The 17,263-nt window shown below is 40.2% G+C and overlaps 1 protein-coding gene across 4 annotated transcripts in view; it reads left to right on the top strand.

Moving 5' to 3' along the window:
- PRKN (parkin RBR E3 ubiquitin protein ligase) overlaps positions 1–17,263 on the top strand; it is a 1,187,061-nt gene that overhangs the window by 1,007,873 nt on the left and 161,925 nt on the right. For all 4 annotated transcript variants that reach the window (XM_061207251.1, XM_061207252.1, XM_061207254.1 and 1 more), the window contains exon 9: positions 906–1,055. In XM_061207251.1, the coding sequence (XP_061063234.1) occupies positions 906–1,055 (150 nt within the window). The remainder of the gene's footprint in view (positions 1–905; positions 1,056–17,263) is intronic.

Below are 17,263 nucleotides of genomic sequence, written 5' to 3' on the forward strand. Positions count from 1 at the left end.
GTTTTGTTTAGGGCTGTATTCCCAACACCCACAGTAGTGTCTGGCACATAGTAGGCGCTCAGTAAATGTTGCATGAATTAATTAATTGTCAGATCCATTTGAGTTGATCCGAGTTTAGAAGAGAATATGATCAAATAATGCAAGGAGAACAATAACTTAGGGCTGTGACAAGGAAGACTTTGCAAAGTGTGCTGTGCAATTTGAGGTTTATTCTGCAAGCTGGGGAAACCGTTAAAGGGAATTGACCCAAGCAATGGCGCAGAGAAATGAAGTCAGGGATAAAAGAAATCATGCTTTAAGAATAAGAATAATGATGAAAGGAAAATTTTATTCTTTAACAGAAAAACAGTAGTCTTTCTTCATCAAGCTGAATATGCTCATTGATACCGTGTGGGCAGCTAACAATTACCAGGGGTGGAACACTGGGACCTATTTTCAAAACGGTTTTAAAAAATCGATAGACTCCTAAATAGAGGCATGAAAATATACTCTGTGATGAGATTGATAGTGATGCGTTATGAATGTCCGTAACTTAAAGTATAGATATGTTCTGTAAAATTTGTATGAAAAAGTCTACTAAATGCAATTGGTAGTAGTAGTAAAGTCTACTAAATGCAATTGGTAGTAGTATTTTAAAAAATCAAACTTGGAAAAATCTATTTTTTGAGGATAAATTTCTAGAAATTCGAAGAACCCATGCCTCACTTATCTGTTTTGTCAGCTGGAACTGGGAGACTTTCTCTAGGTTGTACCACACCTTACCCACCTCCAGCCCCCCCCCCCCCAGTTTTTACAGAAACAGACTAACAAGAAAACCCCCGAACCACCAACTATTAACATTTCGGTAAAACAGCACATCTTGGTGTCTGTATTATCACTTTGAAAAACTCATTTTCTCTTTGCAGTACAACCGGTACCAGCAATATGGCGCCGAAGAGTGCGTGCTGCAGATGGGGGGCGTGCTGTGCCCCAGCCCGGGCTGCGGAGCAGGGCTGCTTCCTGAGCCCAGCCAGAGGAAGGTCACCTGCGAAGGGGGCAGCGGCCTGGGCTGCGGGGTGAGTACCAGCCACACCCCTGGCTCGTGACCGTGTATTTGTTTGCTTTGGCAAATTGGCTAGGATTGCTTTATTTTCATTTTCCATTTGGACTCAGACATCTTTGATATATAAGAAAATAGATTTTTAAATTCTTAACAGGATACCACATATATATATATATATATATATATATATATATATATATATATAGAAGGGGAGGTAAGAATTTCTGCTTTAATTGCTATCCAAGTGTTTACTCTAAGACGTGAATTACTTGGTCAGCCTTTTAAACTTTTCTTCCAGTGCTCAGCTAATTCAGAGCAAAAATGTGTGATTTCTTAATTCAGGCATTAAGTAGACAGCAGTGAAGGAGAAAGAGAATTCCTCATCTTAGCGTGATGTCTTAGTAACATTGTTTGCCTAAGTAGTTCAAGAAATAAAATGAAGATTAATATGGAAAACTTGAAATGTTATTGTGTTGTAAAAATCATTTTAAATCGAGTTGAGCAAAACTTAATGGTGCCTCTTAGGGAAGCAGAATAAGAAACATGGAAAATGTTTGTTCTAAGAGGTCAAACCAATATGACCTAGACAGCTTCTTGAATGGATCTATGGCTGCGAGCTGACGGCGAAGGGGTGAGGGAAGCATAAATCAAACGCAAATAGGCTGACCAAATTATAGGTTGAAATGACAAATGGATAATAATCCTGATATTAAATTTCATGCAGGCCAGAAAAAGAAGTGTATGTGCTTATAAAAAGGTTATTGAATTGTGATGGGGAAGCATTTCTTTTAAAATTGCAACTTCATGATGAGTTTTGTGGACGGAGTATGGATGGCAGAGGGGTATTACCCAAGCCTAATTTTTGGCTGAGCATTGTGATTTACCTGTGCATAAAGTGGCATCTGTCACCCTTCGTAAAGCTCCGTATCGGTCATGGAGTGCAGCTTAATGAGCCCCGGGCTGAGCGATAGAGCAGAGTTAAGTGGAAGGTGAGAAATAAAGAGACACCATGATGCCTAAGCAGAAGGAAATACCTCTGGATTAATAATGGTGATTGCATTAGGATGAAAACTCAGGTCATGTCTGCTAGTCTTAGAAATTATGGAAATCAAACTCCACTTCCCAGCTTTAGTCATCATCATTTACTGTATAATCTGCACCGATTGCACGTGGCCTCAGCAAGCTGCCAAATTCTGGGATCAGAATTTCTAGCAAATGTTTTCTTTTAAAACGAGTTACAATAGCTTTTAACTAATGGCTTAGTTATATGCTTCTACCTGCTAACTGCTCCTGTTGTTCCATTCTCTAAAGCTGGGGGGTTCCTTTGGTCCATCTTCTGCATTCAGTTGTTCATCTTGCTCTAAGAATTTTGAAGGTTTATGTAATTTAAGGTTTGAACATCTTTCTCTTCCCTTTTCTACACAATGTGACATTATAAGTGACACACATATTTGAACTCCAAATCATGGAAAATTACCTTGGAAGTACATTGAATTGCTTTAAGATCTTTGGGTTAAGAGAGTTTGGGGGCAATCCTTACCTAAAGGAGAATGGTTATCTTCAGGGTGTTTCTTTGGAAGTTCTAGGCAATGTGTTTTATTTTTATTTATTCTGTTTTGTTACTGTGGGGGTGGTAGGGGATGCTTGTTGTTTCATATATTACTTATCTATTGCTGCATAACAAATACGCCCAAATGTGAACCTTTTAATTAATAAACATTTTTATCTCACAGATTCTGAGGGTCAGGAATCCCTGAATAGCTTAGCTGGGTGGTTCTGGCTGAGAGTCCCATGAGGTTGGAGTCAAGCTCGGCTGTAGTTAACCCAAGGCTTGACTGGGGCTGGAAGATCCACTTCCAAGATGGCTCGACCACATGACTCTTGGCCAAAAATACCTCAGTTCCTCACTGGCTAGTGGCCCTCACCACATGGCTCTCTTCTTGGGCTACTTGTCCTCAGAATGGTAGTTAACTTACCTGGAGCAACTGATCCAACAGACAGAGCAAAGCTAAAGCCACAGTGACCTACTCTCCAAGTCTGTACACCATCACTTCTGCTTTATTCCATTGGTCAACACTGAGTACTAGATCCAGCACCCCCCTCAAAGGGAAGGAAATTAGGCTCCATCTTAAAGGAAAGGGTACCAAGGAATACATGGACATATTTTGAACCACCACTGTTTGTAATTTGAAGAAGTTGAAAAAAGAACAAAGAGAAATGATTTTCTAAACTATGCACTTAACTTGATGCTTTCTTTTCCCTCCCTGCCTTTTATGCCCCAATCCCCGTAAGCTTTTTCAGACTGATACAAATTCCTATTGCTTTGCCTTCTCAAAAGACATAAATTGACCTCATCATTGCTCTTTTTCTTCAAATCCTCAACTTTCACAAAAGGATGTTAACCCAACTTACATGCCTTTGGGATTCTTGTAGTGGTTGAAAAGGAGATTGGGTTGTATGACTTAGATCCAAATACTGGCTCCATCAACTACCAGTGGTCTTAATCTTTCTGTGCCTCAGTCTCCTCACCTCTAAAATACGGTGTCTTATAATGACCCTGTATGAGACCATTATGAATATTAAATGAGCTAATGGATATAAAATGCTTAGAACAGTGCCTGGCATTATGTATATATTTATTTAATATTTAATCAAAAGCTTAATCAGTATTTATCAAAAGCTCACCTGAAAGACCTAATATTCAAGGAAAATTAACTACAGGACACTTGTTTGATCCTCTCTTCCAAATATTCTAAAATATACCCCGAATCAAGCCAGATCTACAGCAGGGAATTAGGTACCTAGGCCTCACTATTTTAGCCCTTCAAAGAATTGCTTTCCCTACATAGTAATTTGGTGCCATTTGTTTATATTGTGGTCACTGTACAGGGAACTTGATGTGTGTGGTTCAGGACATCCCAGTGGGCTTTTCTGTGAGGAACCATGGTGCCTATTCCAGGTTCATTACGCTTGTCCTGAGGAAAGTTGTCCTGGAGGACATTGCGAATTATGCAACTACTAAGGGTTCCCCCTGAAAGCTGACTGCTGGAAAACCTAGAGCCACATTTGTGGGCCAGCTACAGCGTAGAAGTGGGCCACTAATAGAATGGATTTGGAAGCTTATTTCCTGGCTTCACTTTTTTACTTCTTTCTCTTCCCTTTTCCTGGTACATGCTGTTTTGCTGTGATTTGTACACCCTTGTAAGCTGGTGGTCTTTTCTGGTACGGGTGGTAATGGAAAGCTGTTGTGTGGAAGAAATCGTGGTTAGTTTATGTCGTTTCAGAGGCAGAACAGGGCCCAATAAGTAGAAGTTAGAGGAAGATGAATCTCTGCTCAGTGTTTGCTCTAGCACCATGGACAGCAGCCACAAAACAGGCTGCCATGGGAGCAGTGAACCCCTCACCCTAGACAGTGCTCAAGGAAAGTAACTGATAGCAAAGCTATGGAAGAATCACAGAGTCTTGGACGTGCTTCTCAGGCTGTAGTTTACAGGTTTATTGTAAGGTATCTGCGAATCCACCTGTGCTTAATTTGTCCTCAACTGGCAACTCTTATTATGTGGGTATCCAAGAAATGCTTGATGTTACAAAAAGGATCTCATGCATAAAAATGGTTGAGAACCAACTTCCCTGTCATTCACAGAATTTAAAAATTCAGCCTTCCAGGTACCTTGTGAGGTGCCCATGGACACACAGTTTTAGAGCTGAGAAACACCTGTGTACTGAGCTCCAAACTGTAGAGTTCTAATCTCATCAGTCAGCCCACCACTGCATGCCTGGATGGTCCCCCATACATCCATGATTGCTGTTGTGTATAGTTTCCATCTGAAGACACAAACTCAGCATTTTCGTTGTCTTTGGCTCCTTTAAAATAGGTGCTAAGGTTAGTATTTATGACTCTCTTATTCAAACATATAGTATTATTCCCTGGAAAATCAGATTAGCTGATCCTTTGCTCCCCTATATCACTAGGCTTAACTGTTACCCAGAGAGCAGTGTACATTAGCTAATAAAGGAAGGTAAGGATTTCCATTTAAATGATAATATCAGTCCAGCTAGGAAAGGCCTGATAGATGTGTGATGGTTGCAGCAAAATTTTTACCATTATAAAGAACTATCCGAGCTTAAGTGCCACCTCCCAGGGTTCAAGTTGAAGTGTTACACTTGTTTCATGCCTTCATAGTCTTGTCCTCAGTAAATTCATGTATATGGAGTTCAACATTCATTGAATGACTGAGTGAATGAATGAATGAATCTTAACAATGTAGAAGTAATATGAATACACTGTCACTTTTATTTTCAAATACTAATCATCATTTACCCCAATATTAGAATTACTTACATTGCCTCAACAAGAACCTCTTCAAAAAATATAAAATATGTAGTGTTTTACTTATACACATAGTACATAATTCAGAACACCAAAATATACTAAGTTCAGAGATCCACGAAAAGTCAGTTAGGAACCTGAAAATCCTGCAAAAATTACAGAGTTTATATGCCCTATCGAAGGCCACACAGCCAAATGAAGAATTCAGTACATCTGATGTATAAAATGTCTTAGTGTTGGGAGCACTGAGATTTTCGTTTTGACACAGCACAGAATATTTTTACATGGATAAACAGAACTCAACGAAGAATATGTTTTGGGATCAAATAGCCTGACCTTACTCTCTGCTAACCCTTGGTCATATTTTTACTACTCCTCATAAAAATATTAATTGATTTCCTGAGGAATTCGTGTTATGCATTATTCTTTCTCTGGCTTCATTGCTATTCATCAGAACTATCTCACTAACTTTTATGGTACCGATGTAAAATGTTGACATGTTTAATACTGGAAAACAGCAACAAAATATGGAATACATTATACTCACTGACCTGGGAAAACAAAAAGCTGTAGCAATCAAACCTTGTGAGTTTTCTATAAATAAAACATCTTTATCTTATTTGGTGTTATTTTGGGATGTTATATGTCTGAGAGATAATTTCTCAAAATAATACTAGGAATTGAATAAAGAGTTTTCTGTTTTAAATTAGAAATTCAGGGACAAGATTTAACAACTGAAAAAAAATTCGTACTCATTTAAATGAAAACCGGAGATCTTTAAAAAAAAATCGTTAAACTGACCATTAGTTAAGGAAATTAAATAGAATTTCTTAAGGCATCTGATAGTCATGCCCTCCTTTAATGAGTAGCGTGCGTTGCTCTGAGGCAGATTTATCGAGGAGCTAATGAAACGTTCGCCTTGGGCTCCTCACTTCCACAGACCCCTTCCAAGCCCTCTTAACCAGGTTTGTATTCTTGCATTGTTTTCCTTGAAGAGGGTCTCAAAAATTGTAGAACCTAAAGTTACAAAGGCTCCATCCAACCTGGATCTAGACCTGTGCAAGGACGGGGTACGACCTGCTACATGCAAAGAAATTTTTGTTGAAAGCACTTATAACGATATCATTAATATATTGTTGAAGATTTTAGTTAAATGAGAGTTCGAGCCTCATTTTTAGCCCTTATATAGGAAAGGAGTCGATGTAGACAAATGGAGATACCTATTCCTTTCCTCAAAGATCTAATTATTGAGTTAAAAACTTCATAAATAGATGAGAAGCCCTTTCATTTCAATATGTGGGGCTCAGAAACAGAAAGTCAGCAGATGGTCAATATTTAATAAGAAAAAGAAAAAGAGAGTGGTTACTTTTCCAATTCTTTAAAGATATTTTAATTTTATAAAAATACATAATTTAACTAAATTATGTGAAGTATTTTGAAAACTATATAGAGTTCTCCCTTTTTTCCAAAGAAGAATAGAGATTAAATTCTAGACTCCAGGTATGTGTGGCTTATATTGTAATGCTTTCAAGGAGACACCAAAAAGGACAGGTATTTTCCATTATGTCTAAATGTGGGTTTGTCAGCGTTAAGCTCCAGGTTGTAACCCTTCCTTGCTTTTGCCTCAACCCCCTGGCCTCTCTAGCATGTAGAGCATGGAATCAAATCTTGTTGACACGTTATTTTTTGATATACAAGATGTTCTCTATCAGAAAGTATTTTTAAAAGAAAGTGAATGTTACAAAATGTCAGAAATATGCATTCCGTGTTTATTTGACAAGTGTCCAAAAATCTAATTTAAACACTAAGACTGGCTCATTTGCAGAGTGGAAATAAGTCTTGCTAGACTTTCTGCTTGTGAGCCAGCTTGAAGTGCAAAGATAGAAAGCTCTGGAGAGTATTTATTTTAATTAAAGAAACTGTTCATAAATGTACAAACAAGTTCTGCATAACATTCCTCTGGAAAACATTTAGCAATTGGCCAATGTTCCTAGAAGGTATTCTGCAATCTGAAATAGAAATATATATTTTCTAACCCAACACAGAGCCAGTGACCTTTCCATGTGTCTTTAGCTATTTTTTGTTAAAATAAGGGAAGTATGAAATAATTATACTCTTTCAAAATGATAAGCTCCATCTCTTTGAATAATGTGTTAGGAAATCAATTTTGTGACAAATTGAATAGAGGAGACTTCTTCAGCTCTACAAGCTACAAGAGAGCTCAGAACATTTTGGAAAACAGGTTTCTACTGAAGATAACATAGCTCCTGTGCGTTCATTTTGATTCTGCCCTCACCTCAGTCTAGGGCTGTGCTGTTCAATATGGTAGCCACTGACCACAAGTGGCTATTTAAATTAAAATTAATAAAATTTAAAATTAGGTTTCTCAGTCACAATAGCTACATTTGAGGTATTCAGTGGCCACATGTGGCCTCCAGCTACTGGACTAAACCATGCAGAGAGCATATTTTCATCAATATCACAGAAAGTTCCGTGGGGCAGAGAGAACAGCTGTAAGACATCGCCCAAGGAGAAGCATTCACAAACTCAGACATTCCTGTGTCTCACACATAAGCGCTTTGACCTCTTCAATTCTAGTTAAGAAGAAAAATCTTTGCAGCAATTAAAGCAATTTCCTATGTTAAAAAAAAAAAAATGTAGAGCAGTGTTCTACAAAGTGATGCTCGTATAGTACAGGCTCAAGGAATGTTATGTACTAGGAGGAGGGTTGGAATCGGGGACAGAGAGCCTGGGCCAAGATCCGTGACCAAATAGCTTGGAAGCACACAGTAAGCTCGCTTAAACAGGGCTTTTTTTCTGTCGGACTTAAAGATTTCCATATGCAAACACGCATTTGCCTGAACAAGTAGAATACCACAAGCAGCCTTCCTTAAACTCTTTTGAGCAAGAACTGCCTTTTGTGTGGTACCTCTTATAAGACAGGTGTTTCATGGAACAACTTGACTCAGGGACTCAAATCATTTGCTTTATCTGCGTAGCAAGCTTACCACAGTACACTTGGGAAGGAGCTAGTGAAACCCAAGGATCAGAACATTAGACCTACAACATTTTCCTCTTTGTAGAGGACTAATAAAACATGATTTTTTAAAAGGTATGCCATATTTGTCCTAGAGGTATTTTTAAGACTACATGTTTTTATAGTGAAATCTTTTTTATTCTTAAACTGCTATTGGTATATAATTTTATGGATTTAAGATCCACAGAGAAGATAGGGTGAAATTTTATGACCGTGTGTGGGTAGTAACGTATTTTCAAATGATTCCTATTAAATGAAAAAGAGAGATTTTTAAACTTCATAGAATAAAGGATATTATGGTAAATAAAATATTTTCAGATATTATGGTAAATAAAATATGTTCACATAGTGGGTATCAATGTATGTCAATCTCATAAAACGTTAGCTGCATAGGACAATGTGATCCTGACAAAGGAATCATGGGGTTTTTTAAAATTTTTATTTCTATTGAAGTATAGTTGATTTACAATGTCATGTTAGTTCCTGGTATACAGCAAAGTGACTCAGTTATATATATATATATATATATATATATATATATATAGTTTTTCATATTCTTTCGCATAATGGTTTGTTGCTGCTGTTCTGGTTTTCCACACGGTCAGGAATTGCTGCAGCACATTGACAAGAGCGGTCACACTGATGTGAGCCTGGGCCACACCCAGCTGGAACTGCCCTGGGGGGGGCCACCCTCACAAAAGAGTGCCGGTTGGAGCCCCCTGCCTGGCGTCCCGAATGGCGGCCCTCTCTTCCCTGTCCTTCCCAGAGGCCACTGGGGGTTCTAGAGGATGGGGAGTTCTGTTCTATCTCATTACACTAATTAGTTTTCACCGCCCCAAGATTTCTCAGGCCTTCTATCATCGGGTGGCAGAAGCCTCACCGAGACACAGTATGTTCTACTCTTTCGGGCTTGCCTCTGGCTCTCTTTTCTCGTTAGGGCCTCTCCTGAACGCTAGCCCCCTGAAACAGCTGGCTCCTCCTATATGTTTATCCGCGTCATGGCCCCCATCATTCCTCCCTGTGCACTGGTTTTTCTTGATTTCCCTTCACGCTACCTTTAGAAAATGGCCTCATGGATCTGATATTGTTCATCTAGCCCACTGTTACCTTCTCTGGTTCTCATCTCGCCTTTCATGGTGTTATATACACTCCGAATTATGAAGTATGATTATCAAAGTAGTTTTCTTTGTTCTCTCATACTCCCTTTTTTAAATTTTTTAAAAATTTATTTTATTGAGGTTGAGTTGATTTACAGTGTTGTGTTAATTTCTACTGTACAGCAAAGTGATTCAGTTATACATACATATACATTCTTTTTCATATTCTTTTCCATTATGGTTTATCACAGGATATTGAATATAGTTCCCTTTGCTATACAGTAGGACCTTGTTATTTATCCATTCTCTATGTACTTGTTTGCACCTGCTAACCCCAAACTCCCAATCCATCCCTCCCCCATCGCCCCTTCTTGACAACCACAAGTCTGTTCTCTATGCCTGTGAGTCTGTTTCTGTTCTGTAGATAAGTTCATTTGTGTCATATTTTTTTAAATTAATTTATTTATTTAATTTTATTTTTGGCTGCATTGGGTCTTCGTTGCTGCACGAGGGCTTTCTCTAGTTGCGGCGAGCGGGGGCTACTCTTGCTTGCAGTGCGCGGCCTTCTCATTGCGGTGGCTTCTCTTGTTGCGGAGCAAGAGCTCTAGGCGCGCGGGCTTCAGTAGTTGTGGCTCACAGCCTCTAGAGCGCAGGCTCAGTAGTTGTGGCGCACGGGCTTAGTTGCTCCGCGGCATGTGGGATCTTCCCAGACCAGGGCTTGAACCTGTGTCCCCTTAATTGGCAGGCGGATTCTTAACCACTGCACCACCAGGGAAGTCCTGTGTCATATTTTAGATTCCACATATAAGTGATATATGGTATTTGTCTTTCTCTTTCTGACTTACTTCACTTATCATACTCCCTTTTTTAGTACTATTTTTATTGTGGTAAAATATATACAATATAAAATTTGCCATTTATAACTATTTTAAAATGTACAATTCAGCAGCATCAAGTGTATTCATAATTTTGAATAACCATCACCACTATCAATTTCCAAAGTTTTTTATCACCCCAAACAGAAACTCTGTTCCTATTAGGCAATAATTAACTACCCATTTCTTCCAGCCCCTGGTCACCTCTAATCTACTTCCTGTCTCTATGAACTTGACTATTCTAGATATAGAAGTGGAATCATAGACTATTTGTCCTTTGGTATCTGGCTTAGCATAATGTTTGTCACTTAGCACAATGTTTTCAAGGCTCATCCATCGTGTGTCAGAACTTCATTCCTTTGCATAGCTGAATAATATTGCATTGTATGTATACACCACGTTTTGTTTCTCCCATTGTCTTTTAAAGTTTGTTCAGCTGGAGTAGTCCTTCCTCTCCCTGGATCAAAAGTCAGGCAGGCTCTCTGACTTTTAGTCACTTGCAAGTGATAGAAAGTCTTAGAGTCACTTTATGTTGTGCATTCAGGCTCTCAATCCATTAAAAATGCCTTGTATCAAAAAATAAACTTGATGTAACATTAAATCTTCTCCCCTGGCCCCCAAGGCCCAGCCCTTTGCGCCATACCTGTGTGCACTTGGCGTAGAAGTCCAAATGGGCTGATGGAGCTCACCTGGTCGCTCTGAGGGTTCATCGGCTCCTACCTGTACTGTTGACTCTTTATTCATCTCAGATTAAGGTTGACAGGAAACAGTAGTAGCTGATTATTCACCTTATTCACCTGAAAAGTGTCTACTTCATCTACCTCCAGATCCAAGTTTTTTAATTCCAGTGCTTAAAATTAGTTTGCCTTGAATAAAAATAATTTAACCCTACATCAGTGCCTATAATGTTTCAGTCTCATTACAGGATCATCACTGCAGACCAAAGTCCCCTGTTCTAACTTGGGTAGCAAAGTCCTACCTCTGTTCCTGTTAGGTATAACAGAAATGTGTTCCTGCCAGACATGTAGCTTATGGACGTAATTGCAAGGACTTATCAAGATATGTGTGGAGGATATTCTTTGTAGCACTATTTTGTAGCACTGTTTTATAATTGATAAGAACTTGGAAATAATCAAATTTTCAACAATATTGTAGTGGTTAAATACATTTTTGACATATCTGTACAGTAAAGTACAATATCCTGTTTCAAAGAATAAGGTCAATCTGTGTGCTGATGTGAAACAATTTTTAATACATAGAATTAAGTGAAAAGAGCAAGAAAAGGAAGATCAATACTCATAAATACATAAAATATTTTCCAGAAAGAATTAAAGAAACAGTTAAAGTAGTTGCCTTTGGATAGAGAAAGTGGGGATACAGAGAAGGAAGCTTTTACTTTTCAGTTTATAACTTCCTGTAATGTGTGAGGCTTTTAAACATGTGGATATATTACTTTTACTTTTTAAAACATAAGGGATTATCTTAGCTTATGAGCTACATTTTTTATTAATTCAACTTATATTTTTTAAAAAGGTAGTAATGTTATTTGTTAAAAATAAAAGCAAAGTGAACAATAATTAAATTGGTTAGAATTTTAGGCATAGTGTTTCTTCGGGGTTAGACTAGGAAGTACGCCCTCCACTGGCAGTGGCCAAGGGCATGAAAACCAAATTGTGAGGCCTAGCTACCGTTCACTCCAAGGGGTGAGGGGTGCAGGTGGTCCAGCTCAGCATCCTTTCAAACATTTAAGTGGCATAGAGCACACTCTCCTGTCATACTGTCATACTGATTTAGTTGAATGACATGTTTAATAAAAATGCAAGTAAAGTCTGCTAGGAAATTTAATTTACATTCTCAACATTACTTCTATGAAACATGTCACCAAAAGCTTTGAACAACCAAATGCAAATAAGTGAATTTCAGTTATTGTGTAGTTTTTAAATAGTTTAAGTAAATAGTTCCTACGGTATAGGAAAATATATTCTGATGGTTTTTTGCACATATCTGAATTCTGGGAATTTTATTCTTGCAGTGTATTTTATTGTTGATTTTTGTTTATCTTCGCATTTTTGTTTATACCTATTTTCAGTAAAATTTAAACAGAGTTCAAGGTGGCCCAGACAAAATAAGCACTCAGCACTAGAGTAACATGCATTTCTCACTGCTTGTCAAACATATCATTGTAAAGGCTATCTATAAATTATTAGGTCAGTTCTCTACCAACTCCTGGATGGGAGCAGGGCTTTTCCTGGTTAAAGACAAATCACCCCTATTGTCAGTGGTCCCCAAGGGTCTATAACAGATCTAGAAACCAAGTGCCTCCTTGATCCCAAGAAATGCAGTCAGCCTTCCTCCTCACCTGCTTTGTATTTCAGGGGGGCCCAGGATTCTGCCAGGTGAGGTCCTCAACCTCTTTCACCTTTTCAGTACAGAAAGAACGAGTCTAAGGATAGAACCTTGAAGGCTCCCCCAGGCAAACCTGACCTGGCCCAGCCTGATCTTGACTCACACCTTCCCTATGGGTTGGAGGCCCATAGGATGGATACTTGGAAGAACCACCTGAGCCTGCTACGCAGGCCTTTGTCCACCTGCCCATTAAAAGTTTACACTCTAAATAGAGAATAAGATTTTTTGCACATTAATTTTATTTAAGAATTGTTTTCAAGGAGAAGAAAAAAAATCAATTAAGACTACAAGCCTATGGGTAAGGCACAGGCCAAATGTGTGAGCTTTGCCCCACCTGCCCATTCTTGAACCAGGGGCAGAAGAAGGAGAAAAACAAGAAGGAAGGCTTTCAGAGGGAGAGAACACTCTCTGATGCACTCTAGGAAGTAATTTGTCAATCGGACCTATTACTGCACTTCCAAAAAAGAAAGCAATTTTCTTCCTCCTGTCTGTAGAAGCAGGCCCAGAAAGCCTGTTTCCTCCCCCCGCCCATGCCGCCCATCGCTCTCTTTCAGGAAGAAATAATGTTGTTCCTGACATGCATTCTTCTCCCCAAAGACTTCTTGGTTCTTGTCCAACGTGCGGTGACAGTCGGGGAATTTAATGTCGAGTGATTTTTCTTTTTTTCCCAGTTCCTCTCAAGGTATTAGTGTTAAACTGACAAGTCCATAATTCAAAGGGAGTCTGAATTAGCTATTCCTGGGGCTACCTACCCAGACAGAACCCACTCCACTTCCAGAATGTCACCTATCCCTAAGGAGTTCTTAAGCGAATTACTGGGCACAGGTGTTTGCATTACCTCTTCCTCTCCGTGAACTCGAAGCATTGTTATGTATGCAAGCCTGCATATTGGCACCGCCTCATTATTTGGAGGAAATAATGAAAGAAGAGATACTGAGTGCCATCAACTTCTAAGTTAGTCTGTTGCAGAAATAAGATGGAATTTTACTTGCTGGATTTTTGAAGAATGTGAAGTGCTTGGAATGGATGCCTTCTAGAAAAGAAATCGCAAGAAAATAGTTATTTATCAACCTTCTTTTGACCATTGACGTAAATGTTTTACATGTAAACAGGGCATAGAAAGCAAAAGTATATTCAGAAGACAGCTGCTGTTTGGAAACAAAGAAATCCAATCAAACCAGCTTCTGAAAAACTCCTTTATGTGAGAACATGACTAGGCTTTTGTCTAAGCTGTATTGTGTTATCCTAAAGTGCGGGAGCCTCTTAATCAATAAGAAAAGTTGGAGTAGAAAGATAGGATTAGAGAGATAAGATCTTTGTCAGACTAAATCAATTGAGCCAGAACCTCCCATAGTGAGCTGGATGGAAACGGCTTCAGGTTGTGAACCTTCCAAAGATTTTTAAAAGGTCTCAATGGGCTTCCCTGGTGGTGCAGTGGTTAAGAATCCACCTGCCAATGCAGGGGACACGGGTTCAAGCCCTGGTCCGGGAAGATCCCACATGCCGTGGAGCAACTAAGCCCATGCGCCACAACTACTGAGCCTGCGCTCTAGAGCCCGCAAGGCACAGCTACTGAGCCTGCGTGCCACACCTACTGAAGCCCTCGTGCCTAGAGCCCGTGCTCCGCAACAAGAGAAGCCACCGCAATGAGAAGCCCGCGCACTGCAACACAAGAGTAGCCCCCACTTGCGACAACTAGAGAAAGCCCGTGCGCAGCAACGAAGACCCAAGGCAGCCAAAAATAAATAAATAAATTAAAAAAAAAAAAAAGGTCTCAAAATTGGTGTTTGGAGCCTACCTTTCTGTGTGTATTTTTAGTTTGCTGTTCTGGGGAAACCAAAGATTGTTTCTGTAAGAGCTCAGAAGAGCACTAAACTTCAATAACATACATGTTTTCAATAAACTGGGTAAGCTTTTAATATTCTGAGCTCCATTTTAAAAGTCATTGATATAGAACCAGAAATTGACAGGGGCACAAATTACCCCAGAAAGTTAAGAAAACAACCAGCCTGAAACCTACTCTAAAGGCTGTCTACCTACCTCTGTGGACAGGACTGCTTGCTGCTAGAGCTGGAGCCCTGAGCGCCCAGCTCCCCAGCTCCCCGCCCAGCTGTGCGAGTTTCTGTCGGGTGACTGTTAGAATCCGTGTGGGCATCCACAGGTTGTAGGACAGCCTTGGTTTCCTTCCTGACTTCCATCGTCCCTTTTTCCTGCTAAACACTGATTTTTTTTTTTTTTCAAGTATTCTCCTTTTTGGGAGGTGACCGCATTCCCAGGTCAGGAGGGAATCCTGAGTCGTCCAAGCCCATCCTGCTACTGCCGTGACCCTTACTAGGCGTGGTTAAGGAAGAACCTGGTCCTTCCTGTGGACTTGACCGCATGACTCAGTCATTCATCTCGAAAGCCCCTCTGTTGTTGGACTGAGCGTTATGTGAAAGAATACATTTCCTTTTTGTTTAAGCCAATTGAATTGAACTTTCTGGTTCTCCAGCCAAAATCTCTTAACTGGTACATTTCTTAAAAATGACCAAAGGAATTCATCCACTAAAGGACTTTGGGCAGATAACGAAAAAAGAGGCACTAGATAAGGACTTTCTAATAGCAGACAAAATCGCCTTCAGATTATATCCTGTAATATCTTGTGTGGTCACTGTAGCTAGAAGCAGCAATAAAAAAAAATGTGCCCTCATTCCTCTCTGGCTAAATGGATTGTAATGCGCTCCATTACTTTATTCAGACATGAGTGCCATGGTGTGCGACCGAGAACCCAAACAGCGGTGGCTTAACTCGATGGATGTTTATTTCTCTCTCTCATAAAGACCTTGAGCTGGGAGGAAGGCTCTGCCCCGCAAAGTCTTTAGTTGGTCTCACCTGTGTGGTACAGGAGGCCCAGCACCATGTCCGCATTTCAACCAGGGCTAAAGGGGATGGGGAAGAGGGGGACATTTCACTCCTAAGGCCAGATCCCGAAGAGGCACGCAGCACCGCACCCGCACCCCATGGAGAGGAGTTAGCTGCGTGGCCACGTGGCTGGTCCCAAAGGCATGGGTGCCATGCACCCAGCTGAAGTTGTTACTAAGAAGGAAAGGGCAAATAGGTGGTGGAGGATGAAGGCTAGTCTCTGCCATATCTGCCATACGTCCTCTCTCCCCTGTAATCCTCACCCAAATACCATCCACTTCTTTCCATTCACAGATTTTTGCATTTTCATGCAGTAAAAACAAAACAAAAAAACAGTCTTCTGAGCAGAATGCCGCGTCCTCTTTACTTCTAACAGGGCTGAGCGCTTGCTTTGTGATCTTTTCTTTCAACAATGTATATCTTTCACTTTCTGTATTCAAAGGCATGAAAATTAGACCTCTAACTCTCACTAACACCCGTAAAATTGTGTTCACCCCTGCCATCAAAAGGTGTTGCCACAATACCCTCCTGAATTTGTGCAGATGAATAGAGTTAGCATTCAGTATTGCTACAAACTGAGAGTAGAGGTACCATTCTAGAAAATTCCCCAGTTGGACTGAAGCTTTCACCTGATGATCTTTTTGTTCTAATTTTACATACAAATGCACTGCTTAACTGTGTAGAACCAAACATACCACAGATTAAAGCTTTTGGGAGTTACAAGTTGAGTATGAGATTTCATGTAGCACTTGGAGTAATAGCAGCTTCTGATTTACGTTTCTAACGGCCGTCCTAGGAGTTTTAGCTTTTGTTCTTCTCCTGCAATCACTAGAAATCATGCTGTTTTCAGCAACTAAGCTATTCTAATGAGAAACATTCACCGAGGGAAAAATTCAATATATCCTTCCTTATATTTAAAATAAGTCAGCAATACTTGTGTGGGAAAGTTATTTATTTATTGTAAATGAGTTAATTGATTGCTGTGTCTGTGGCACTGCACTGGGCACTCAGCACACGGAGACAAGGACACAGTACAGCGCTGGAGAAGCACGTCATCTGGTGGGAAGGTGAGACACCCAGCGCGAAACGGCACATCCACACGGCAGCGTCGATTCATGCCAAGTAGTGTGCCACAGAAATCCAGAAGCGTCAAGGGCCTTCTTACCCAGCCCCATATCATCTTTTTTTTTTTATTTTTATTTATTTATTTATTTATGGCTGTGCTGGGTCTTCGTTTCTGTGCAAGGGCTCTCTCTAGTTGCGGCGAGCGGGGACCACTCTTCATCGCGGTGCGCGGGCCTCTCACTATATCGCGGCCTCTCTTGTTGCGGAGCACAGGCTCCAGACGCGCAGGCTCAGTAGTTGTGGCTCACGGGCTTAGTTGCTCCGCGGCATGTGGGATCTTCCCAGACCAGGGCTCGAACCCGTGTCCCCTGCATTGGCAGGCAGATTCTCAACCACTGCGCCACCAGGGAAGCCTCCCATATCATCTTGAACATAGTTCATTTTAACACGTGTCCCATTGCTTGTTTACATACCATTTACCCCCTGTTAATCTGTGGGCCCCTGGTAGGG

This window comes from Eubalaena glacialis, chromosome 12 (assembly GCF_028564815.1).
Source record: "Eubalaena glacialis isolate mEubGla1 chromosome 12, mEubGla1.1.hap2.+ XY, whole genome shotgun sequence".
In the NCBI taxonomy this organism is placed as follows: Eukaryota; Metazoa; Chordata; class Mammalia; order Artiodactyla; family Balaenidae; genus Eubalaena; species Eubalaena glacialis.